Source organism: Pristiophorus japonicus, chromosome 21, assembly GCF_044704955.1.
Source record: "Pristiophorus japonicus isolate sPriJap1 chromosome 21, sPriJap1.hap1, whole genome shotgun sequence".
NCBI classification, from domain to species: Eukaryota; Metazoa; Chordata; class Chondrichthyes; family Pristiophoridae; genus Pristiophorus; species Pristiophorus japonicus.
Window position 1 is genome coordinate 62506090 of NC_091997.1, and position 25358 is coordinate 62531447.

Consider the following 25358-nt stretch of genomic DNA (forward strand, 5'->3'; position numbering starts at 1 on the left):
AGACACAATCTTACTGTAGGTTCAGCACGGTTATAAATATCTAATATTCTAATTAACTTAAATCAGCAATATATCCAGATGTTAATTGTCAGGCAGCAGTCGCTAGTCAGGACTTTGCTGCAGTTTCTTTGCATTATATTTTATTATTCACTGAGTGAATGCACCTCCCAGTGTGGTACACTCGATCTGACCAGAGACTCCCAGGAAACCTGGTCAGTGTGTGTGTGTGTGGATACTGGGGAAGGGCAGCATCACCATTCATGGTTCAGTAGCTACTTAGGCAAGGTATTGGAGAGCTCCCAGAATCTGAACCCTGACAGACAGTGCGTTCAGGGGAGGGGCCTGGACTCCGACAGTCGCTGTCTGGTTACACTCACCTGGCTCTGTTGCACCCGCTGGTATTGGCTGTTGAAAAGGAAGGTACCAAACAGGGGGATCCGTGAGCTGTCGTATAACACGGTCAGGTAGGTCTCAGTGAACTCGAAGGCAGCTGGGAATTGCTGCAATAGCTGCCACACACAGTCCAGGAAGAGCAGGAAGAGCGGACACTGAGTGCACAGAGAAACACAGCTTTAACTTTAATACATTCACGACAGAATTAGGACATCACACCACTTCAGCAAGCTACAGTTCGCGTCTAGAACTGCCTCGCTCTCGGTGCTCAACCATCACAAGCACATGTCCTCAGAATATCCATAATCTCACCACAGCGGCCCGATAAACCCCAAAAGACACAACATTTACAGAGAGTTCCCCAACTGAAGCCATGTCAAAATTAATCCCCAGACTCCCCAAAATATCAAAACTAATCCCGGACAGCCCTCAGTCATGGTGTTCCGAGCTTCAGATAACAAGGGAGAGTGGGTGTAATTCTCACCTCGTGTTTCTCAGACTCCCGGAGATGGTTGCAGCGATCCAGAAAGCGGTAACCTGCCACCACCCACTCCTTCTGGATCAGGCTCTGAAATCCCAGTATGGTGCGGAAATGGGGATCGAGCATGACCTGCATGATGGAGGCTGTCACACAGCTCAGGTCCCTTCCTTCCTCCTCTGGTGAAGGAACACAAGGTCGATATGGATAAAAAGGTTCACAGCGAGCACTGAGCTCCATTAAACAGCGGCTGGTTCAGCCCAGCGGAGCGAAAATGCAGTGTGTCTGTGACAAGCAGCTTCTCTCGTTACCGCTAGATACAGACAGTTGCTGCTCCACACTCACTGGCCAGGCTGCACATCCTCACCTACAGCTGCTTTCCTGAAAACTGCTGCGTGTCCCAAACACGAGGGTACTGTGAATGTACATGCTCGTCATTAACCACGTGAAATATTTACTACTCACCCTGGATGATAACAGAAATGTTCTTGCTGTACATCCACTGTGTGAGTTCTGCCGAGTGCTTCAGAAACAGTCTGTGGAGACAGGAAGCCCGCACTGACAGACTGCTCAAAAAACGTTTCATTTAGTCTCCCCCTCTTCTGACGGTGTTAACTCGCGCTGGAATATGAGCCCGGGGGGGCTGGGGGTTCGGGCCCCGGGGGGGTGGAAGCGCTGGGGGTTCGGGCCCCGGGGGGTACAGGCGATCGGGGGTATGGGCCCGGGGAGGTGGGGGTGGTCGTGGGGTATGGGGCCGGGGAGGTGGGGGCGGTCGGGGGTATGGGCCCGGGGGGGGGTACAGGCGGTCGGGGGTTCGGGCCCCGGGGGGTATGGGCGGTCGGGGGTACGGGCCCAGGGGGGGTACAGGCGGTTGGGGGTACGGGCCCAGGGGGGGTACAGGCGGTTGGGGGTTCGGGCCCAGGGGGGGTACAGGCGGTTGGGGGTTCGGGCCCCGGGGGGTACAGGCGGTTGGGGGTTCGGGCCCCGGGGGGTACAGGCGGTCGGGGGTTCGGGCCCTGGGGGGTTCAAGCGGTCGGGAGTACGGGCCCCGGGGGGGTACAGGCGGTTAGGGGTTTGGGCCCAGGGGGGGTACAGGCGGTTAGGGGTTTGGGCCCAGGGGGGGTACAGGCGGTTAGGGGTTTGGGCCCAGGGGGGGTACAGGCGGTTAGGGGTTTGGGCCCAGGGGGGGTACAGGCGGTTAGGGGTTTGGGCCCAGGGGGGGTTCAAGCGGTCGGGGGTACGGGCCCCGGGGGGTACAGGCGGTTGGGGGTTCGGGCCCCGGGGGGTACAGGCGGTTGGGGGTTCGGGCCCCGGGGGGTACAGGCGGTTGGGGGTATGGGCCCTGGGGGGTACAGGCGGTTGGGGGTTCGGGCCCTGGGGGGTACAGGCGGTTGGGGGTATGGGCCCTGGGGGGTACAGGCGGTTGGGGGTATGGGCCCCGGGGGGTACAGGCGGTCGGGGGTTCGGTCCCTGGGGGGTTCAAGCGGTCGGGGGTACGGGCCCCGGGGGGTACAGGCAGTTAGGGGTTTGGGCCCAGGGGGGGTACAGGCGGTTAGGGGTTTGGGCCCAGGGGGGGTTCAAGCGGTCGGGGGTACGGGCCCCGGGGGTACAGGCGGTTGGGGGTTCGGGCCCCGGGGGGTACAGGCGGTTGGGGGTTCGGGCCCCGGGGGGTACAGGCGGTTGGGGGTATGGGCCCTGGGGGGTACAGGCGGTTGGGGGTTCGGGCCCTGGGGGGTACAGGCGGTTGGGGGTATGGGCCCTGGGGGGTACAGGCGGTTGGGGGTATGGGCCCCGGGGGGTACAGGCGGTCGGGGGTTCGGTCCCTGGGGGGTTCAAGCGGTCGGGGGTACGGGCCCCGGGGGGTACAGGCGGTTGGGGGTACGGGCCCCGGGGGGTACAGGCAGTTAGGGGTTTGGGCCCAGGGGGGGGGGTACAGGCGGTTGGGGGTTCGGGCCCGGGGGGGTACAGGCGGTTGGGGGTTCGGGCCCGGGGGGTACAGGCAGTTGGGGTATGGGCCCCAGGGGGTACAGGCGGTTGGGGTATGGGCCCCAGGGGTGCTGATTCGCACAAAACTCACAAACACATTCTCAACATCTTCTCATCTGCTGTAAAGGTCAAAGCAATCTGAGTGACGGGGCTGAGGCAAAGCTTCACGCTGCCTGGACTGACTGTCCCTGGGGATGTGGCGTGTAGTCCTAGCTCAAGTAGTTAATGCTGGATCTATGAGCACTCACAGAGCAGGTAACTGTTTAGGCACAAGATTCACAGGCATCAGGAGAGGTAGAAGTGGAAGTGTTCGATGCTGTGTAGGACATGATGGCTATTGGGACCAGTGCAGGCAACTGATCAAGGAGAGTGTAGGGTGCAAGGTCATCGATCGGAGGAGTTCTGCTTTCCCTCAGGAGATTAAACGGGCAGCAGAGAGTCCACACCAGGTAAGGGAGTTCGGGGTGGGGGCGTGAACAGGGTCAATGGGCCGAATGGTCTTCTCTCTCTCACTTCATGCTTACCTGACGTACTCCAGCCATCGAGTGTTTTCTAACAAGGACAGCCATTTCTCATCTGTTTCTTCAAATAAATCTACAGTGGGACAGATTACATCGTGTAATTACAAGTCATTTACTGTTTAATCGCAAGGCTGGGCAGAGAAGGCAGAGATTAGGGTACAGGGAGCTTGCTGATAATGACACTGCAAGTATCTAACTGAGCTCATTAATCTGCACCGGGTAATTGTAGCCAACGCGCTTTTATATAGCAACTTTAATGTAGAAAAGATCTTCAGCACTTTACTGGGGATAGATAAAAGGAATAAAGGAGCCGCCATGGAACTATGGAGTGAGGTCTGGACAAGGTGACCAAAGGCTTGGTCAGAAAGATTGGCGGGCTTCAGGGGGCGGGGCAGCGGGGAAAGGGGGCGGGGCAGTGGGGCGGGGGCGGGGCAGCAGGGAAGGGGGCGGGGCAACGGGGAGGGGGCACAGGGGGCCTATGTTGCTGTAGGGGGAAGATACAAGACTAGAGAAGGTTGCAGACACAACGCGGGGCAAGGCCATGGAGGGATTGAAGCTGAGGGCAATGATTTTAAATGTAATATTGTGGGGGACAAGGAACCAGTGTCGGTAAATGGGGACAGGGGTGAGCAGGGCAGGTTGTGGAGGACGAGAGTCCATTGGGGAGAAAAGTTCTGAGGACGATGACTATAATCTCCCCCATACCCCCCCTGCCGGACTCCTTACAAAGATACAGTTCCACAGGCACTGCCTCACGTCACAGTGGCCATTGACCCTGAGTGAGCCACGACAGAGTGTGTTGGTGGGGCTTGCAGTCATGGTGGCTCAACCCTGCCCAGCGCCACACCGAGCCCCTCCCCCCCCCCGCACACCCCCCACCCCCAGCCCTGCCCCCCACCCCACACCCAGCCCTGCGCCGCCCCCCACATCCAGCACTGCGCGCCCCCCCCCTCACCCATACCCAGCACTGCGCTCCCCCCCACACCCAGACCTACGCCCCCCCCACACACAGACCTGTGCCCCCCCCCACACACAGACCTGCGCCCCGCCCCCACACCCAGACCTGTGCCCCCCCCCACACCCAGACCTGTGCCCCCCCCACACCCAGACCTGTGCCCCCCCCACACACAGACCTGTGCCCCCCCCCACACACAGACCTGCGCCCCGCCCCCACACCCAGACCTGTGCCCCCCCCCACACCCAGACCTGTGCCCCCCCCCACACCCAGACCTGTGCCCCCCCCACACCCAGACCTGTGCCCCCCCCACACCCAGACCTGCGCCCCGCCCCCACACACAGACCTGCGCCCCCCCCCACACACAGACCTGCGCCCCGCCCCCACACCCAGCACTGCGCCCCCCCCCACACCCAGCACTGCGCCCCCCCCCCACACCCAGCACTGCGCCCCCCCCACACCCAGCACTGCGCCCCCCCCCACACCCAGCACTGCGCCCCGCCCCCACACCCAGCACTGCGCCCCCCCCCACACCCAGCACTGCGCCCCCCCCACACCCAGCACTGCGCCCCGCCCCCACACCCAGCACTGCGCCCCCCCCCACACCCAGCACTGCGCGCCCCCCCCCACACCCAGACCTGTGCCCCGCCCCCACACCCAGACCTGTGCCCCCCCCCACACCCAGACCTGTGCCCCCCCCCACACCCAGACCTGTGCCCCCCCCCCACACCCAGCACTGCGCCCCCCCCACACCCAGCACTGCGCCCCGCCCCCACACCCAGCACTGCGCCCCGCCCCCACACCCAGCACTGCGCCCCGCCCCCACACCCAGCACTGCGCCCCGCCCCCACACCCAGCACTGCCCCCCCCCCCACACCCAGCACTGCCCCCCCCCCCACACCCAGCACTGCGCCCCCCCCCCACACACAGACCTGTGCCCCCCCCCACACCCAGCACTGCGCCCCCCCCCACACCCAGCACTGCGCACCCCCCCCCCACACCCAGCCCCACCCCGCCCTGGCCCACACCCAGCCCCCCCCCCACACCCAGCCCTGCGCGCCCCCCGCCCCCCCCACACCCAGCCCCCCCCCCCACACCCAGCCCCACCCCGCCCTGGCCCACACCCAGCCCCCCCCCCCCACACCCAGCCCTGGCTCACACCCACATTCAGCAGCACGATTCACTGGGGAGCAATGGGCAGCGATGCCGATTTGTTGTTTCCCGCTCCCTTGCCCAGGCACTGAGGCCAACTGGGGGCACTGAGGCCAATGCAGGGGCTTATCAGTTGGGAAAACAAGAGCATTCAACTGAGGCAACATACCTCTAATAATCACAAAGACAAGGAACCACACGGTCCGACAATCAATCCCAAGAATGCCTGGGGTATTGGGTGTGCAATGACACACAGACAAGAATCACAATATTGGGATGACCTGAATCGCATCTCACCATTAATGCACAGCTGCTTGAGTCTGACCAGTGCTGCCTGCACCTCCGCTATACTCGGTAAACTCTTATCCAAATCAGACTTAAACACCTCACTCTTCTCTGGATGGCTCTGAGCAATCGCCTTTAGGATCCTAACAAAAAGGGGAGAAGATTTATTTACACAACACTTAGCTCAAAACTGAGAGCTTGCCTTCATCTTACAAAGAAGGGCATTTTCCGTCACATTTAGACAATGTAAGCGGTGAGCTGAGCAACACATGAGCATTAACATTATTAGCAACTCTGCACCTTCAGGGACTGTACCCCAGGGAGAGTCAGCACCTTCAGGGACTGTACCCCAGGGAGAGTCAGTACCTTCAGGAACTGTACCCCAGGGAGAGTCAGTACCTTCAGGAACTGTACCCCAGGGAGAGTCAGCACCTTCAGGGACTGTACCCCAGGGAGAGTCAGCACCTTCAGGGACTGTACCCCAGGGAGAGTCAGTACCTTCAGGAACTGTACCCCAGGGAGAGTCAGCACCTTCAGGAACTGTACCCCAGGGAGAGTCAGTACCTTCAGGAACTGTACCCCAGGGAGAGTCAGCACCTTCAGGGACTGTACCCCATGGAGAGTCAGCACCTTCAGGGACTGTACCCCAGGGGGAGTCAGCACCTTCAGGGACTGTACCCCAGGGAGAGTCAGCACCTTCAGGGACTGTACCCCGGGGAGAGTCAGCACCTTCAGGGACTGTACCCTAGGGGGAGTCAGCACCTTCAGGGACTGTACCCCGGGAGAGTCAGCACCTTCAGGGACTGTACCCTAGGGGGAGTCAGCACCTTCAGGGACTGTACCCCAGGGGGAGTCAGCACCTTCAGGGACTGTACCCCAGGGAGAGTCAGCACCTTCAGGGACTGTACCCCAGGGAGAGTCAGCACCTTCAGGGACTGTACCCCAGGGAGAGTCAGCACCTTCAGGGACTGTACCCCAGGGAGAGTCAGCACCTTCAGGGACTGTACCCCAGGGAGAGTCAGCACCTTCAGGGACTGTACCCCAGGGAGAGTCAGCACCTTCAGGGACTGTACCCCAGGGAGAGTCAGCACCTTCAGGGACTGTACCCCAGGGAGAGTCAGCACCTTCAGGGACTGTACCCCAGGGGGAGTCTCCTCAGACTCACTCTTATCTACTTACACATTTTGAAATGTTGAAGAGATAGGATTTGCAGCGATATTTTCTCCCTACCTGGTGTCGTGTTTTCTGAGCTGGGTCCCCGGTTTAATGTTGGCCATCCTCACCAGTGCACTGCCAGTCCAATGATGCCAGCACCACATCTACAACACAATCAGATGCAAAGCTAAACCTTCCACTCAAATCACAATCCCTGCTTTTTATAAAAACACGGCACTCCCAAAATTCATTAATTGCACAATGTGCAAACTGCCATCATTTCCAGATGAATAGTTTTACTGTTATGATGAATATTTTGCAAACTACTGAAGGGACGATTCAGGTCGAATCAAATCACAGGCCTCACACCTGTACAGTCACTGTGACCAGAACTGGTCCATCCCAGGCACCCCCCTCCCCCACATCCCCAGGCACCCCCCTCCCCAGGCACCCCCTACCCCCCAGGCACCCCCCCCTCTCCCCCACATCCCCAGGCACCCCCCTCCCCCACATCCCCAGACAACCCCCCCTCCCCCACATCCCCAGACAACCCCCCCTCCCCCACATCCCCAGACAACCCCCCCTCCCCCACATCCCCAGACAACCCCCCCTCCCCCACATCCCCAGACAACCCCCCCTCCCCCACATCCCCAGACAACCCCCCCTCCCCCACATCCCCAGACAACCCCCCCTCCCCCACATCCCCAGACAACCCCCCCTCCCCCACATCCCCAGACAACCCCCCTCCCCCCCTCCCCAGTCAACACCCCCGCCCCCCCTTCCCCAGTGAACCCCCCCTCCCCCACACAACCCCCCCTCCCCAGTCAACCCCCCTCCCCCACATCCCCCCCCCTCCCCCACATCCCCCCCCTCCCCCACATCCCCAGACAACCCCCCCTCCCCCACATCCCCAGACAACCCCCCCTCCCCCACATCCCCAGACAACCCCCCCCTCCCCCTCCCCCCCTCCCCATCATAATCCCCCCTCCCCCCCATAACCCCCCCCTCTCCCCCGGCACCCCCTCCTCTCCCCCACACCCCCAGGCACCCCCCCCTCTCCCCCACATCCCCAGTCAACCCCCCCCTCCCCCCCCTCCCCAGTCAACCCCCCCCTCCCCAGTCAACACCCCCTCCCCCCCTTCCCCAGTGAACCCCCCCTCCCTCACACAACCACCCCCTCCCCAGGCACATCACCTCCCCAGTTAACCCCCCTCCCCCACATCCCCAGTCAACCCCCCTCCCCCACATCCCCAGTCAACCCCCCTCCCCCACATCCCCAGTCAACCCCCCTCCCCCACATCCCCAGTCAACCCCCCCTCCCCCACATCCCCAGTCAACCCCCCCTCCCCCACATCCCCAGACAACCCCCCCTCCCCCACATCCCCAGACAACCCCCCCTCCCCCACATCCCCAGTCAACCCCCCTCCCCCACATCCCCAGTCAACCCCCCCTCCCCCACATCCCCAGTCAACCCCCCCTCCCCCACATCCCCAGACAACCCCCCCTCCCCCACATCCCCAGACAACCCCCCCTCCCCCACATCCCCAGACAACCCCCCCTCCCCCACATCCCCAGACAACCCCCCCTCCCCAGTCAACACCCCCTCCCCCTTCCCCCAGTGAACCCCTCCTCCCCCACACAACCCCCCCCTCCCCAGGCACACCCCCTCCCCAGTCAACCCCCCTCCCCCACATCACCCCCCCCCCACATCCCCAGACAACCCCCCTCCCCCACATCCCCAGACAACCCCCCCTCCCCCCCCTCCCCCACATCCCCAGTCAACCCCCCTCCCTCACACAACCCCCCCTCCCCCACATCCCCAGTCAACCCCCCCTCCCCCACATCCCCAGACAACCCCCCCTCCCCAGTCAACCCCCCTCCCCCACATCCCCAGGCACCTCCCCTCCCCCCCGTCAACCCCCCTCCCCCACATCCCAGGCACCCCCCATCCCCCACATCCCCAGTCAACCCCCCTCCCCCACACAACCCCCCCTCCCCCACATCCCCACTCAACCCCCCCTCCCCCACACAACCCCCCCTCCCCCACAGCCCCACTCAACCCCCCCTCCCCCAGACAACCCCCCCTCCCCCACATCCACAGTCAACCCCCTCCCCCACACAACCCCCCCTCCCCCACATCCCCAGACAACCCCCCCTCCCCCACATCCCCCCCTCCCCCACATCCCCAGACAACCCCCCCTCCCCCACATCCCCAGACAACCCCCACTCCCCCACATCCCCAGACAACCCCCCCTCCCCCACATCCCCAGACAACCCCCCCTCCCCCACATCCCCAGACAACCCCCCCTCCCCCATATCCCCAGTCAACCCCCCTCCCCCACATCCCCAGACAATCCCCCCTCCCCCACATCCCCAGACAACCCCCCCTCCCCCACATCCCCAGACAACCCCCCCCTCCCCCACATCCCCAGTCAACCCCCCTTCCCCACACAACTCCAGTCAACCCCCTCCCCCACACAACCCCCCCTCCCCCAGACAACCCCCCCTCCCCCACATCCCCAGACAACCCCCCTTCCCCCGACAACCCCCCCTCCCCCACATCTCCAGACAACCCCCCCCTCCCCCGACAACCCTCCCTCCTCCACATCCCCAGACAACCCCCCCCTCCTCCACATCCCCAGACAACCCCCCCCTCCTCCACATCCCCAGACAACCCCCCCTCCTCCACATCCCCAGACAATCCCCCCCTCCTCCACATCCCCAGACAACCCCCCCCTCCTCCACATCCCCAGACAACCCCCCCCCTCCTCCACATCCCCAGACAACCCCCCCCTCCTCCACATCCCCAGACAAACCCCCCCCTCCTCCACATCCCCAGACAACCCCCCCTCCTCCACATCCCCAGACAACCCCCCCCTCCTCCACATCCCCAGACAACCCCCCCCTCCTCCACATCCCCAGACAACCCCCCCCTCCTCCACATCCCCAGACAACCCCCCCCTCCTCCACATCCCCAGACAACCCCCCCCTCCTCCACATCCCCAGACAACCCCCCCCTCCTCCACATCCCCAGACAACCCCCCCCTCCTCCACATCCCCAGACAAACCCCCCCTCCTCCACATCCCCAGACAACCCCCCCCTCCTCCACATCCCCAGACAACCCCCCTCTCCTCCACATCCCCAGACAACCCCCCCCTCCTCCACATCCCCAGACAAACCCCCCCCTTCCCCACATCCCCAGACGACTCCCCCCTCCTCCACATCCCCAGACAACCCCCCTCTCCTCCACATCCCCAGACAACCCCCCCCTCCTCCACATCCCCAGACAACCCCCCCCTCCTCCACATCCCCAGACAACCCCCCCCTCCTCCACATCCCCAGACAACCCCCCCCTCCTCCACATCCCCAGACAACCCCCCCCTCCTCCACATCCCCAGACAACCCCCCACTCCTCCACATCCCCAGACAACCCCCCCCTCCTCCACATCCCCAGACAACCCCCCCCTCCTCCACATCCCCAGACAACCCCCCCCTCCTCCACATCCCCAGACAACCCCCCCCTCCTCCACATCCCCAGACAACCCCCCCCTCCTCCACATCCCCAGACAACCCCCCCCTCCTCCACATCCCCAGACAACCCCCCCCTCCTCCACATCCCCAGACAACCCCCCCCTCCTCCACATCCCCAGACAACCCCCCCCTCCTCCACATCCCCAGACAACCCCCCCCTCCTCCACATCCCCAGACAAACCCCCCCTTCCCCACATCCCCAGACAACCCCCCCTCCTCCACATCCCCAGACAACCCCCCCCTCCTCCACATCCCCAGACAACCCCCCTCTCCTCCACATCCCCAGACAACCCCCCCCTCCTCCACATCCCCAGACAAACCCCCCCCTTCCCCACATCCCCAGACAACCCCCCCTCCCCCACATCCCCAGACAACCCCCCCTCCCCCACATCCCCAGACAACCCCCCCTCCCCCACATCCCCAGACAACCCCCCCTCCCCCACATCCCCAGACAACCCCCCCTCCCCCACATCCCCAGACAACCCCCCCTCCCCCACATCCCCAGACAACCCCCCCTCCCCCACATCCCCAGACAACCCCCCCTCCCCCACATCCCCAGACAACCCCCCTCCCCCCCTCCCCAGTCAACACCCCCGCCCCCCCTTCCCCAGTGAACCCCCCCTCCCCCACACAACCCCCCCCTCCCCAGGCACACCCCCTCCCCAGTCAACCCCCCTCCCCCACATCCCCCCCCCTCCCCCACATCCCCCCCCCCTCCCCCACATCCCCAGACAACCCCCCCTCCCCCACATCCCCAGACAACCCCCCCTCCCCCACATCCCCAGACAACCCCCCCTCCCCCACATCCCCAGACAACCCCCCCCTCCCCCTCCTCCCCATCATAATCCCCCCTCCCCCCCATAACCCCCCCCTCTCCCCCGGCACCCCCCTCTCCCCCGGCACCCCCCCCTCTCCCCCACACCCCCAGGCACCCCCCCCTCTCCCCCACATCCCCAGTCAACCCCCCCCTCCCCCCCCTCCCCAGTCAACCCCCCCCTTCCCAGTCAACACCCCCTCCCCCCCTTCCCCAGTGAACCCCCCCTCCCTCACACAACCACCCCCTCCCCAGGCACATCACCTCCCCAGTTAACCCCCCTCCCCCACATCCCCAGTCAACCCCCCTCCCCCACATCCCCAGTCAACCCCCCTCCCCCACATCCCCAGTCAACCCCCCTCCCCCACATCCCCAGTCAACCCCCCCTCCCCCACATCCCCAGACAACCCCCCCTCCCCCACATCCCCAGACAACCCCCCCTCCCCCACATCCCCAGACAACCCCCCCTCCCCCACATCCCCAGACAACCCCCCCTCCCCCACATCCCCAGACAACCCCCCCTCCCCAGTCAACACCCCCTCCCCCTTCCCCCAGTGAACCCCTCCTCCCCCACACAACCCCCCCCTCCCCAGGCACACCCCCTCCCCAGTCAACCCCCCCTCCCCCACATCACCCCCCCTCCCCCACATCCCCAGACAACCCCCCTCCCCCACATCCCCAGACAACCCCCCCTCCCCCCCCTCCCCCACATCCCCAGTCAACCCCCCTCCCTCACACAACCCCCCCTCCCCCACATCCCCAGTCAACCCCCCCTCCCCCACATCCCCAGACAACCCCCCCTCCCCAGTCAACCCCCCTCCCCCACATCCCCAGGCACCTCCCCTCCCCCCCGTCAACCCCCCTCCCCCACATCCCAGGCACCCCCCATCCCCCACATCCCCAGTCAACCCCCCTCCCCCACACAACCCCCCCTCCCCCACATCCCCACTCAACCCCCCCTCCCCCACACAACCCCCCCTCCCCCACAGCCCCACTCAACCCCCCCTCCCCCAGACAACCCCCCCTCCCCCACATCCACAGTCAACCCCCTCCCCCACACAACCCCCCCTCCCCCACATCCCCAGACAACCCCCCCTCCCCCACATCCCCCCCTCCCCCACATCCCCAGACAACCCCCCCTCCCCCACATCCCCAGACAACCCCCCCTCCCCCACATCCCCAGACAACCCCCCCTCCCCCACATCCCCAGACAACCCCCCCTCCCCCACATCCCCAGACAACCCCCCCTCCCCCATATCCCCAGTCAACCCCCCTCCCCCACATCCCCAGACAATCCCCCCTCCCCCACATCCCCAGACAACCCCCCCTCCCCCACATCCCCAGACAACCCCCCCCTCCCCCACATCCCCAGTCAACCCCCCTTCCCCACACAACTCCAGTCAACCCCCCTCCCCCACACAACCCCCCCTCCCCCAGTCAACCCCCCTCCCCCACACAACCCCCCCTCCCCCACATCCCCAGACAACCCCCCTTCCCCCGACAACCCCCCCTCCCCCACATCTCCAGACAACCCCCCCCTCCCCCGACAACCCTCCCTCCTCCACATCCCCAGACAACCCCCCCCTCCTCCACATCCCCAGACAACCCCCCCTCCTCCACATCCCCAGACAATCCCCCCCTCCTCCACATCCCCAGACAACCCCCCCTCCTCCACATCCCCAGACAACCCCCCCCTCCTCCACATCCCCAGACAACCCCCCCTCCTCCACATCCCCAGACAACCCCCCCCTCCTCCACATCCCCAGACAACCCCCCTCTCCTCCACATCCCCAGACAACCCCCCCCTCCTCCACATCCCCAGACAAACCCCCCCCTTCCCCACATCCCCAGACGACTCCCCCCTCCTCCACATCCCCAGACAACCCCCCTCTCCTCCACATCCCCAGACAACCCCCCCCTCCTCCACATCCCCAGACAACCCCCCCCTCCTCCACATCCCCAGACAACCCCCCCCCTCCTCCACATCCCCAGACAACCCCCCCCTCCTCCACATCCCCAGACAACCCCCCCCTCCTCCACATCCCCAGACAACCCCCCCCTCCTCCACATCCCCAGACAACCCCCCCCTCCTCCACATCCCCAGACAACCCCCCCCTCCTCCACATCCCCAGACAACCCCCCCCTCCTCCACATCCCCAGACAACCCCCCCCTCCTCCACATCCCCAGACAACCCCCCCCTCCTCCACATCCCCAGACAACCCCCCCTTCCCCACATCCCCAGACAACCCCCCCTCCTCCACATCCCCAGACAACCCCCCCCTCCTCCACATCCCCAGACAACCCCCCTCTCCTCCACATCCCCAGACAACCCCCCCCTCCTCCACATCCCCAGACAAACCCCCCCCTTCCCCACATCCCCAGACGACCCCCCCCTCCTCCACATCCCCAGACAACCCCCCTCTCCTCCACATCCCCAGACAACCCCCCCCTCCTCCACATCCCCAGACAACCCCCCCCTCCTCCACATCCCCAGACAACCCCCCCCCTCCTCCACATCCCCAGACAACCCCCCCCTCCTCCACATCCCCAGACAACCCCCCCCTCCTCCACATCCCCAGACAACCCCCCCCTCCTCCACATCCCCAGACAACCCCCCCCTCCTCCACATCCCCAGACAACCCCCCCCTCCTCCACATCCCCAGACAACCCCCCCCTCCTCCACATCCCCAGACAAACCCCCCCTTCCCCACATCCCCAGACAACCCCCCCTCCTCCACATCCCCAGACAACCCCCCCTCCTCCACATCCCCAGACAACCCCCCTCTCCTCCACATCCCCAGACAACCCCCCCCTCCTCCACATCCCCAGACAAACCCCCCCCCTTCCCCACATCCCCAGACGACCCCCCCTCCTCCACATCCCCAGACAACCCCCCCCCTCCTCCACATCCCCAGACAACCCCCCCCCTCCTCCACATCCCCAGACAACCCCCCCCCCTCCACATCCCCAGACAACCCCCCCCCCTCCACATCCCCAGACAACCCCCCCCCCTCCACATCCCCAGACAACCCCCCCCTCCTCCACATCCCCAGACAACCCCCCTCTCCTCCACATCCCCAGACAACCCCCCCCTCCTCCACATCCCCAGACAAACCCCCCCCTTCCCCACATCCTCAGACAACACCCCCCTCCCCCACATCCCCAGACAACCCCCCCCCTCCTCCACATCCCCAGACAACCCCCCCTCCCCCACATCCCCAGACAACCCTGATGTACTGAGTGGCTGTGCCTGACTGTGTTTTCTCAGCAGTCGGACTGGTTTCTGCCCAGTGACAGTGATACTTTTAATCCGAATCTCGATAGTCTCTCAGACTGATCGATACACATATTGACCTGCAGTGTAATTGAGTTACTTCCTTGCCCTGGTACATTCTGCTGTGTTCAGTACTTTCTTTCGCAATAGTAACTCAAATACAGCTCGTAGAACCAAGGTGCAGGGAACTTGTGCTGCTGTTCCGGGCAAACTCACACCCAGGCCCTAAAACCATCCAGGCCAACGCCACTGGGTGCTGCACACAGCACAACTGGAGGGCTGGATTCAACCCAAGTGTTTAAATCTTTGTGGAGTCCTGTTCACTAACTTCCAACCTAAGGCGTGTGGCCTGTGATTCCCGAGCCGCACTCACGGGAATTCGAGCACCGTTGAACGAAGGAGCCAACTGTTTCAAGTCTTCATCTGCCAGGGAAGCTGGAACGACAAAGTATTCTGGAAGGCTGCAAACCACCACAGAACAAACAGATAAAGCTTCTCTCATTAAAACACGTACCTTTAAACTCTAAATACAGACATAGCTGCCCCCCCACCCCCCAGCTCTCCCCTACCCACCTACCCCGGCTCTCTCTCTCCCTCTCTCCCCCCCACCCCCACTCTCTCTTTCCCCCTGGCTTCCCACCTACCCCCTGGCTTCACCCACTCCTCCCCCCACCTGGCTATCCCCACTGGCCCCCCCATTTTGCCCCCACCCCGGGTCCCAGCTCCTCGCTTACTGTGTATTTAGATATCTGAATCACTTGCAATCAAATCCAATCATGTTACACACTGCTGCATGTTTCCAAGTCACAGTCAATATCTCAGAGGGTTTTCCTACCTGGTGGAAGTGGTGTAGTGTTCATTGACAGAACAAACTCTCCACTCCGATGCCCCCGTCCGCTTTATCTCCCGGTCCCAGTCCGAGTAAGTCTCAAACAGCGGAGTCTGCAAACTGTCTGCTCCCGGCTCTGCTCCATTCACTCTGTCAACTGAGAGCAAGAAGGGCACGGCTTAGAGATCCGATTGTACAATCCATCGCATAACTACATCGGATTACACGGGATATACGGCACAGAAACAGGCCATTGGGCCCAACCAAGCCATGCCGAGTTTATACTCCACTCGCGCCTCCTCCTGTTTTTCCCCATCTAAATCTATCGGCATAACCCTCCATTCCCTTCTCTCTCAAATGCTTATCTAGCCTCCCCTTAAATGCATCTATTCTATTCGCCTCGACCCCTCCCTGTGGCAGCGAGTTCCACATTCTCACCGCTCTCTGGGTAAAGAGGTTTCTCCTGAATTCCCCATTGGATTTCTTGGTGACTATCTTATATTGATGGCCTCTAGTTATGCTCTTCCCCACAAGTGGAAACATTCTCTCTGTATCCACTCGATCAAAACCTTTCATCATTTTAAAGCCCTCTATTAGGTCACCCCTCAGCCTTCTCTTTTCAAGAGAAAAGAGACCCAGCTGTTCATCCTTTCCTGATATGTATACCTTCACATTTTAGAAGTCTGCGATTGTAATCGAGCATCGATTCGGGGCCACGCGAACCCCCGACCAGTGCCACAGTTTTATGGCAAATTTCCTGTTGACGGGAATTATTTTTTGGTTGCAATTTTCCTTCCTCAACTCCAGAAGGGGCCAAATCCTAATACGACCCAGGTCCAGTGACTCGAGTCACAGTGGCCCCACAATCCAGTTCTCACCCAACATTCCCAGGCACACAATCCTAAGGGGGGGCACTGACAGAGATCAGGATCAGCAGCCCTGGCTGAATCACCCACCAGAGGCACCGAGGCTAACTGCAACCCTATAGCTGAGGACAGCAGACACAGCAGAGCCTGGCCGTGCTGCTCCGCACAGCTCCGTCACACAGAGCCTGGCCATGCGGCTCCGCACAGCTCCGTCACACAGAGCCTGGCCATGCTGCTCCGCACAGCTCCGTCACACAGCACAGAGCCTGGCCATGCGGCTCCGCACAGCTCCATCACTCGCTGCCTTTACGAGTGTCGAGAAGCCTCTCGGAAACGTCACTCACTCACCGACTGTTAATGTCAAGCACAATCTATTCGACAGAAGATGTGACTGATCAGGACAGATAAACTTACACAGCCCAGGAACAAACCCCGCTGCAGCTCAGCCAGTAACTGTGTCTGCTGCCTTACCTGAATTCTGGCACTGCTCCCTGGCATATGCAAACCCAAACAGCAGCTGGAGATCTTTAGGCTGAGAGTAATGTGCAATCACAAGGCAGATCTGGAACAAAGCGGGAATCCAGTGTTAAGGGCAGGCTGCAGGAACGGCACCAACAGCTGAACTATGACCGCTGCTTGTCACCCGACCAGTGGGGTTGTGAGTCCAAAACTTCAGAGTGGCCCAAATTCTTTTGGCAACTTGCCATGTTGGCAGCAGTCTCCCAACCTGCCAAAAGGGCAGCACATCCGTCCTACACACCACATCCAGTCCTGACCACACTGCTGATCCCCAAGAGGCTGCCCTCTATCGGGGTCTCCTCCTTGTCCAGTGACCTGCGTGTCCTAACTCGCACCAAGTCCCGTTCACCTAGCACGCCCTGTGCTCGCTGACCTCCAATGGCTCCCAATCCGGCAACACCTCAATTTAAAAATTATCAGCTGTGTTTTCAATTCCATCCATGTCCTCGTCCCTCCCTCCACCTATAACCTCCACCAGCCCCGAGATCTCTGCGCTCCTCCAATTCTGGCCTGTTGTGAATCCCCCCAATTTCCATCGCTCCACCATTGGTGGCCGTGCCTTCAGCTGCCTGGGCCCCAAGCTCTGGAACTCCCTCCCTAAACCTCTCCACCTCTCACTCTTTCTTTAACATGCTCCTTAAAAACTTTGACAAAGTTTTTGATCACCTTTCCCAATATCTCCTTTGAGGCTCGGTGTTAAATTTTGTTTGCTAATCGCTCCTGTGAAGCACCTTGGGATATTTTACTATGTTAAAAGCTGCCGGGACAGCCAGCGTGTAGGTCCCAGGCTGCTCCCTCACCATCACTTCTATTCAAATGGTCGGGATTCTGAAGCTCTCCCTGCCCCGATCTCCAGCTTTTACAACCAGTCCTCGACAATTCTCCAAGGGGTTTGATCCCAACGCAATCCCCCTGCCTGCAAATTCAGCATACAGCACAGGAAGCTATGCGACCCATATGAATGTGCCGCTCCTTGGTAGAGCTAGGCTAGTCCATAACCGCACAGGATTCCAGCTGGACAATTTTATACAACTGGGGATTATCTGGGCTGAATTGTGTCAAGCACCTCCAGTGGCCAGAGGCTGAATTTGAGGTTGTAAATATTTACTCCAACTTATCAATAGAAGATAGCCTGGAGAGCCAAAATAACTCGTCATGCTCAGTGGGAACCAGGAATGTGTCCAACCCGTTGGGCGTCGTCACCAGATGGTGCTGCCTCTCGGAGACATCGGCAGGCCTCAGGCACATCACATTCCAACAGTACTTCACTGGTTGCAAAGTGCTTTGGGACGTCCTGAGGTTGTGAAAGGAGCTATACAAATGCATGTTTTTCTTTTCTCTTTTCTAGCCATTGGACAGTGGGCGACGGCAGGACATTCAACCATGGGGGTATCAGAGGGACACCCAATCCCCCCACGGGAACTTTCCAGCGGGGATCAGGGCTCGGGGGTCGCGGGGACGGGGGAGGAAATCCGGCTGGTTTTATTTCCCTCCTGCCTTAGGTACTGAGGCCAACTGAAGCAGCTCCTGCTCAGAGCACCTGAGATTTAATGAAACGTTACATTTCCACAGTGCTCCAGCGAATATCCGACACAGGAGAATTCAGCAAACACTGGAGAAAAGCTGCCTTTCAGTGAGTGTTTGTATTTACACTGGACTTGGAGAACCTTCTACACAATGACAGACATGTGAGGGAGGACCACAATTCACAGCCTGTAAGTGTAGTAAATAATGAAAGTGCCCCTGGGGAAGAGACCGCTGCACACAGAGTGTTCTATGCACAGCACGCAATCATTCCTGACCTGCTCCCAGGCCCTTTCAGTTTTATTGTACACACAGTACAATCACTGCCATTCATCCAGAGAGCAGCCATACATCTCAGACAGGACGTCTGTGTCACGTGCGAGCTCTCCCTTTCCACTCCTGTCATTTCCTTCATGTAATCAGTCTGTCTGTACACAGTACCCAGACCCACACTGGGCCCAATACACCCGGGGACACTTTACCCAGACCCACACTGGGCCCAATACACCCGGGGACACTTTACCCAGACCCACACTGGGCCCAATACACCCGGGGACACTTTACCCAGACCCACACTGGGCCCAATACACCCGGGGACACTTTACCCAGACCCACACTGGGCCCAATACACCCGGGGACACTTTACCCAGACCCACACTGGGCCCAATACACCCGGGGACACTTTACCCAGACCCACACTGGGCCCAATACACCCGGGGACACTTTACCCAGACCCACACTGGGCCCAATACACCCGGGGACACTTTACCCAGACCCACACTGGGCCCAATACACCCGGGGACACTTTACCCAGACCCACACTGGGCCCAATACACCCGGGGACACTTTACCCAGACCCACACTGGGCCCATCACACCCGAGGACACTTTACCCAGACCCACACTGGGCCCATCACACCCAGGGACACATTACCCAGACCCACACTGGGCCCATCACACCCGGGGACACATTACCCAGACCCACACTGGGCCCATCACACCCGGGGACACATTACCCAGACCCACACTGGGCCCATCACACCCGGGGACACTTTACACAGACCCACACTGGGCCCATCACACACGGGGACACTTTACACAGACCCACACTGGGCCCATCACACACGGGGACACTTTACACAGACCCACACTGGGCCCATCACACACGGGGACACTTTACCCAGACCCACACTGGGCCCATCATCCCCAGGGACACTATACTCAGACCCTCACTGGGCCCATCATCCCCGGGGACACTATACTCAGACCCTCACTGGGCCAATCATCCCCGGGGACACTATACCCTGGCCACACTGGACCATCACATCCGGGGACACTTTACTCAGACCCACACTGGTCCAACACACCCGGGGACACTTTACGCAGACCCACACTGGTCCATCACACCCGGGGACACTTTACACAGACCCACACTGGACCATCACACCCGGGGACACTTTACTCAGACCCACACTGGGCCATCACACCCGGGGACACTTTACTCAGACCCACACTGGGCCATCACACCCGGGGACACTGTTCACCTTTCTGGCAGCTTCTGGAACAGACTCATCGAAGCGGAATCGAATGATGCGGAAATCCTTGCAGTAAATGATCAGCTCAGTGGGTTTAAACTTCAGGTACTGGTTGGGTCCCAGAACCTTCCTCTTCTTCCTCGCATCGTTCACTGGACAAAGGAAAGCACAACAGTTAACCCAGCCGTGGTCACAAACATGCTCCCTCTTATCATCTCTGCCATAGCAAGACAGACACAAACAGTGAAAAGCACATGCGTGTTACACGCCCACATTTGCATGCCGCACACGCACGTGTTGGGGAACTACGCCGTTAATTAAGCATCGCCTCCTTTCGGAATCTGTGCTCATTTCACAAGTCTGTCTCCAATTCTTTTTTTAGTAACTTTTCATAGTTCAGCCTGTCTGCTTTTGCTGAAGCTGCCATTTCCCCCATTCCTTGCCAGCCTACTTGCATGAAATTATCTTCTTAGCTCTTGAGATACAAGGCCCAGGGCATCAATCTATCTTCAAACACCAGCTTTGAAGACTCTGTGGCTGGAGTTTCCCGGCATGTAATTAACAACCTATCCAAATGTGTTCAGCGGACTGTGGGCGATCCCTTTACCCCAAATATTCGGCATTGTACAGACAAACCCCTGCCCCAGTGACAGAACGTTGGGGCCCTCCAGGACACTGACTGAAGCCAAAAGTCAAGGTCCGCACACATCGCTACCAGGCAAGCTTACCATTGCCTCACAGCCCTGTGTGGTACTGAGCCACACACACTGGAATATTTATCCACTTCCCTTTAAAAAGATTGTTGGTTCCGTCTCCATCGTTATTCCTGGCAGGACATTCGATGTCCTGACCTGTTTATGTTGAGTGAGCGGAGCCCAGGAAGGCAGGATCAGCAACTACGACTAGCCTGTGTCCCTGGGATAAGGAGAAGCACAAAATATCACCCAAGGTGTGTGGCTGTTGGACGAGGTGCAATAACCCGTCTTGGCCAAATTGCTTGCCGACACTCACTCTGGGCTCCATGTAGAATGGCTGCGTGGGGGGGGGGGGGGGGGGGGGGGGGGGGGGAGGGCAACAACGGGGGACGATGGCTCCCACTGGGTGCAGTGTAGAGGGGGTGTGGCCTCCGCTGTAGGGTAACATTATAGAGAGGAATAGCAGGAGCCGGCTGGCACAGATTAAAAAGGCCCCAAGCCTCCTTTAATGGGAGGTCCGACCAATCCCATTCCTTCAATTTACAACAACCTTGTCAATTATCCGTCTGCAGATTAACCACAGACTGAACATCAGAGGGACAAGTAGGCTTCACGTACATTCAGGAGAAAGATTTATTGTTTACTGTGCACTGATGACATTTGATCCAGGATGGAGCCAGGAGCAGTCCGAGCGAGGTGCAGCTGGTTTGTTATTAGTGTATAAACTAAAATAGGTCCAAGACATGGCACTTCCACTGAATATTCAGCCCCCTCCCCCTCCCTCCCCTGCAGCATTGAAGAAAGCTTCCAAAAGATTGTGAAATGCCAGATTTAAATCACATTTTATGCACTGAAATTTAGCCAAATGATGAAATTTATTTTTAAACTTTGAAAAACTAAATAAAATCAGATTGAGAACTCCAGGTGAAAGGGTCATAACCCAGAGTGTAGGACAGGACCAAGGGTGAAGGGTCATGACCCAGAGTGTAGGACAGGACCAAGGGTGAAGGGTCATGACCCAGAGTGTAGGACAGGACCAAGAGTGAAGGGTCATGACCCAGAGTGTAGGACAGGACCAAGGGTGAAGGGTCATGACCCAGAGTGTAGGACAGGATCAAGGGTGAAGGGTCATGACCCAGAGTGTAGGACAGGAAGGAGGTTCAGAGTCAGAGAGACAAGGTATGTCTGGAGGAAATGGTTCGGTGACACCATGTTTGGCTTTTTAAAGCCGTCAGATTGTGGGAGGAAGGGAAGTCTGAGGGAAGTTCTGGGACTGAGTGAGACTTTATTTCAAGAGAGAGAGGATGTATTGATGAGGAAGAGTGTATAAACCACATAAACAAGATAGGGAAGTTCAGCAGGGACAGCCTAATTGCAAAATAAAGCCTGGAGAGAGCGAGACATTCTCAGTAACAGACTTCGAACGTGAACACAAAGCACAGCTTGGGGGATTTAAACAAGCTGCACTCTCCCTGTGGCTGTTGGTAATTCCCCACCCGGTGTGGCACTGAGAGAGACAGATCGAGAAACGCCCAGATTCCATTGCATTGGTGTGGAACTGTAAAGGAAGATAAATTCAGGAATATTACAGGCATAATGAGGGAGCTCAGAATACGGAATCTTTCATAAGCCGCTGCTCATGTTAGGAGGACACCCGCCCCTCCCCCGGTAATCAGACAGTTTCTGGTAAGGAGACTCAAACACTGAAAATCACCAGCCTGAGATCAATCTACAACCCAACCTCCTTCATTTATACCTCACAGGAGAAAGGGAAATCAGAAACAAACCGCAACTCAGTCACAGTCTGTAAAGATAATGTTTATGATCCAGATCTGAAACGTTAATCTCGCTTCCTTCTTTTCAAATGCTGCTTTCCAGCATTTTCTGTTTTTATTTTAGACTTTTAGCATTGGCAACTTTCAATTTAGCAAAGCAGTGAAAGGCCAGGTATTGGTGTGTGTGAGAAATGGTCGATGATCAGAGATCGCCATACCTGCGACCACCTGTTCCACACACGTCAGAGAGATGTCATGCTCCTCCAACAGCAGGTTTCTGTACTGAAATTTCTGTGGTTGAACAGGAGAAGGACAATTAGTAAGAATTTGGGTATCTTTACTTTGTTTTGCACCTTAAGAGTGCGGATATGATAATATAGTCCTACGAGACAGTTGGGGTGCAGGTTTACAGTCGGTATCTACACCCCCGGGCACTGTGGCAGCACTCACTAACGGAAGCAGAATGAAACATGCAACCTGTAACTGCAGTGGGAGAAAGGATGTTGTAAAACTAAAATCCCAGTGTTATCCCACGTGATCCGGATACTGAAACACGGGTTGGAAGTCACCTCCCAACTCTAACCTACCTGCACACTAAGGGTAATCTGCCCACATATCTTCAGCACACCATTCTGAGGTACTTGCTAATAGCTAATTAAAATGCATTTATATAAAACATGTTTCCAAAACAAATAATAGGAGATTTTCCTGTATTAAATGATCTTTGGGATTTTTTCCTGCATATTCGGGTCACTCTCACTTCACTGCCTGTGGCTGATGACAGATGGAATGAGTCACTGCCAGACCCAAATCTCCATTATATCACCCTGTTTGGCCACATGCTTCCGCCCACACAACCTTTCCACTTTTAATCTTAATACACTCTGATGAATGGGGCAGTGATTAGGGACACCCCAAGTACAGCAGACAGCTTTCTTAAGACCTTGTCTGGAAAGGGCAATAAAATGTATCCACTCCCCCACTCCGCGTTACCCGGTATATCACTCCCCTCATTAGATCATTTTATACATTTGGACTATCCACTGAGTCACCTGTCCCTCCTGCCCCCTACAATCTCCCATCACTCACATCCTCAGCTCCTTCCAAACCTTACACTGCCTATCTTCCCTCCCATCCCTACACTCCCTCAACAGTCTCATCTCTTCCAAGAACCCCCTCCAGCCACTCCTTCAATCCCTGCTCTTAGCCGGCCACCTTCTTGGCCCCAGTCTTCTTTGAACACCATGGACCTCTCCCATAGTCAGACATTGGTCCCAGGCCTTTCACAATGACAGTCATCCACTCTCTTCTGAAAAAGCCCAACCTCAACCTATCTTCTGAAACTACGATTGAAACTCCAACCTGCCCTCTGCTCTCCAAGATCCTTGAATGTAGTTGCTACCCAACTATGGCCTCACATCTCTAACCACTCCAGGTTCAAGTCCCTCCATGCCCAAATGCATCATGATCATAGGCAGTTCCTCGAAATCGAGGAAGACTTGCTTCTACTCTAATCTGAAGAAGGACGTTCTTGCTGTTGAGGGAGTGCAGCGAAGGTTCACCAGACTGATTCCAGGGATGGCGGGACTGTCATATGAGGAGAGACTGGATCAACTGGGCCTTTATTCACTGGAGTTTAGAAGGATGAGAGGGGATCGCATAGAAACTATTAAGATTCTGACGGGACTGGACAGGTTAGATGTGGGAAGAATGTTCCCGATGTTGGGGAAGTCCAGAACCAGGGGACATAGTCTTAGGATAAGGGGTAAGCCATTTAGGACTGAGATGAGGAGAAACTTCTTGTTAACCTGTGGAATTCCCTGCCGCAGAGAGTTGTTGATGCCAGTTCATTGAATATATTCCAGAGGGAGTTAGATATGGCCCTTATGGCTAAGGGGATCAAGAGGTATGGAGAAAAGCAGGAAAGGGGTACTGAGGTGAAAGATCAGCCATGATCTTATTGAATGGCGGTGCAGGCTCGAAGGGCCAACTCCTGCACCTATTTTCTATGTTTCTATGTTTCTTAGGTGACTGTACAGTCCAATATGGGAATTACAGTCCCTGTCACAGGTGGGACAGACAGTCGTTGAAGGAAAGGGGAGGGTGGTACTGGTTTGCCGCACCCTCTTTCCGCTGCCTGCACTTGTTTTCTGCATGCTCTCGGCGATGAGACTCGAGGTGCTCAGCGCCCTCCCAGATGCACTTCCTCCACTTAGGGCGTTCTTTGGCCAGGGACTCCCAGGTGTCGGTGGGGATGTTGTATTTTATCACGGAGGTTTTGAGGGCGTCTTTGAAACATTTTCTCTGCCTACCTGGGGCTCGCTTGCCGTGTAAGAGTTCCGAGTAGAGCGCTTGCTTTGGGAGTCTTGTGTCAGGCATGCAGGCGATGTGGCCCACCCAACAGAGCTGGTCGAGTGTGGTCAGTGCTTTGATGCTGGGGATGTTGGCCTGCTCGAGGACACCAACGTTGGTGCGTCTGTCCTCCCAGAGGATTTGCAGGATCTTGCGGAGACATCGTTGGTGGTATTTCTCCAGCGATTTGACCACAGAGCAGATCACCAATGGCCTCCTCCGTGAGTGTGACCATGGTCTGTTGTCCATCAGGTTTTCTGTGCCTTTGAAGACTGATTTCAAAACCCCTGTCCATGCTTTCAAATTCCTTCATGGCCCTGAGCCACCCAACAGGAAACCTTTAGCCATACTGAACATGCCCCCTCTGCCCCTCGAAGTCTGGATTATTGCTAGTTCCAGCAGCCCCTGCACCTTTACTACAGACCCATCTTTCAGTGACTACACCCCACCTCCACAACACCTCGGACTTCTTCTCTATGTCTTCAAAAGCCTTCTCCTCATACCAAATATCCTTCACGTTCTGCTAGTGTCTACCTCTCTGTTTTGTCCGATGCTGTAAGACATGGTTATGTAAAGAGGATCGTGCTGGTGTAAGCGGCTGAGGTCTTTACAAATAGCAGCAAAGCAACAGTGAGCAGGGGAACAGGGTCAATGGGCCAGAGAAGCAGAGGTTTCAGTCCCTCTAGGCCCAGATGTTCCTTGGTAAGTATTTTCTAAC

At 58.9% G+C, this 25358-nt stretch overlaps 1 protein-coding gene across 1 annotated transcript in view; it reads right to left on the reverse strand.

Moving 5' to 3' along the window:
* Positions 1–25358, reverse strand: part of mtmr10 (myotubularin related protein 10) — a 29369-nt gene that overhangs the window by 3757 nt on the left and 254 nt on the right. Inside the window, exons 2-12 of the mRNA XM_070863943.1 lie at positions 22507–22641; positions 19828–19970; positions 16713–16803; positions 15382–15532; positions 14920–15007; positions 7001–7089; positions 5783–5913; positions 3382–3451; positions 1337–1407; positions 878–1050; positions 378–548 (exon numbers count right to left, since the gene is read on the reverse strand). Coding sequence (XP_070720044.1) covers positions 378–548; positions 878–1050; positions 1337–1407; positions 3382–3451; positions 5783–5913; positions 7001–7089; positions 14920–15007; positions 15382–15532; positions 16713–16803; positions 19828–19970; positions 22507–22641 — 1313 coding nt within the window. The remainder of the gene's footprint in view (positions 1–377; positions 549–877; positions 1051–1336; positions 1408–3381; positions 3452–5782; positions 5914–7000; positions 7090–14919; positions 15008–15381; positions 15533–16712; positions 16804–19827; positions 19971–22506; positions 22642–25358) is intronic.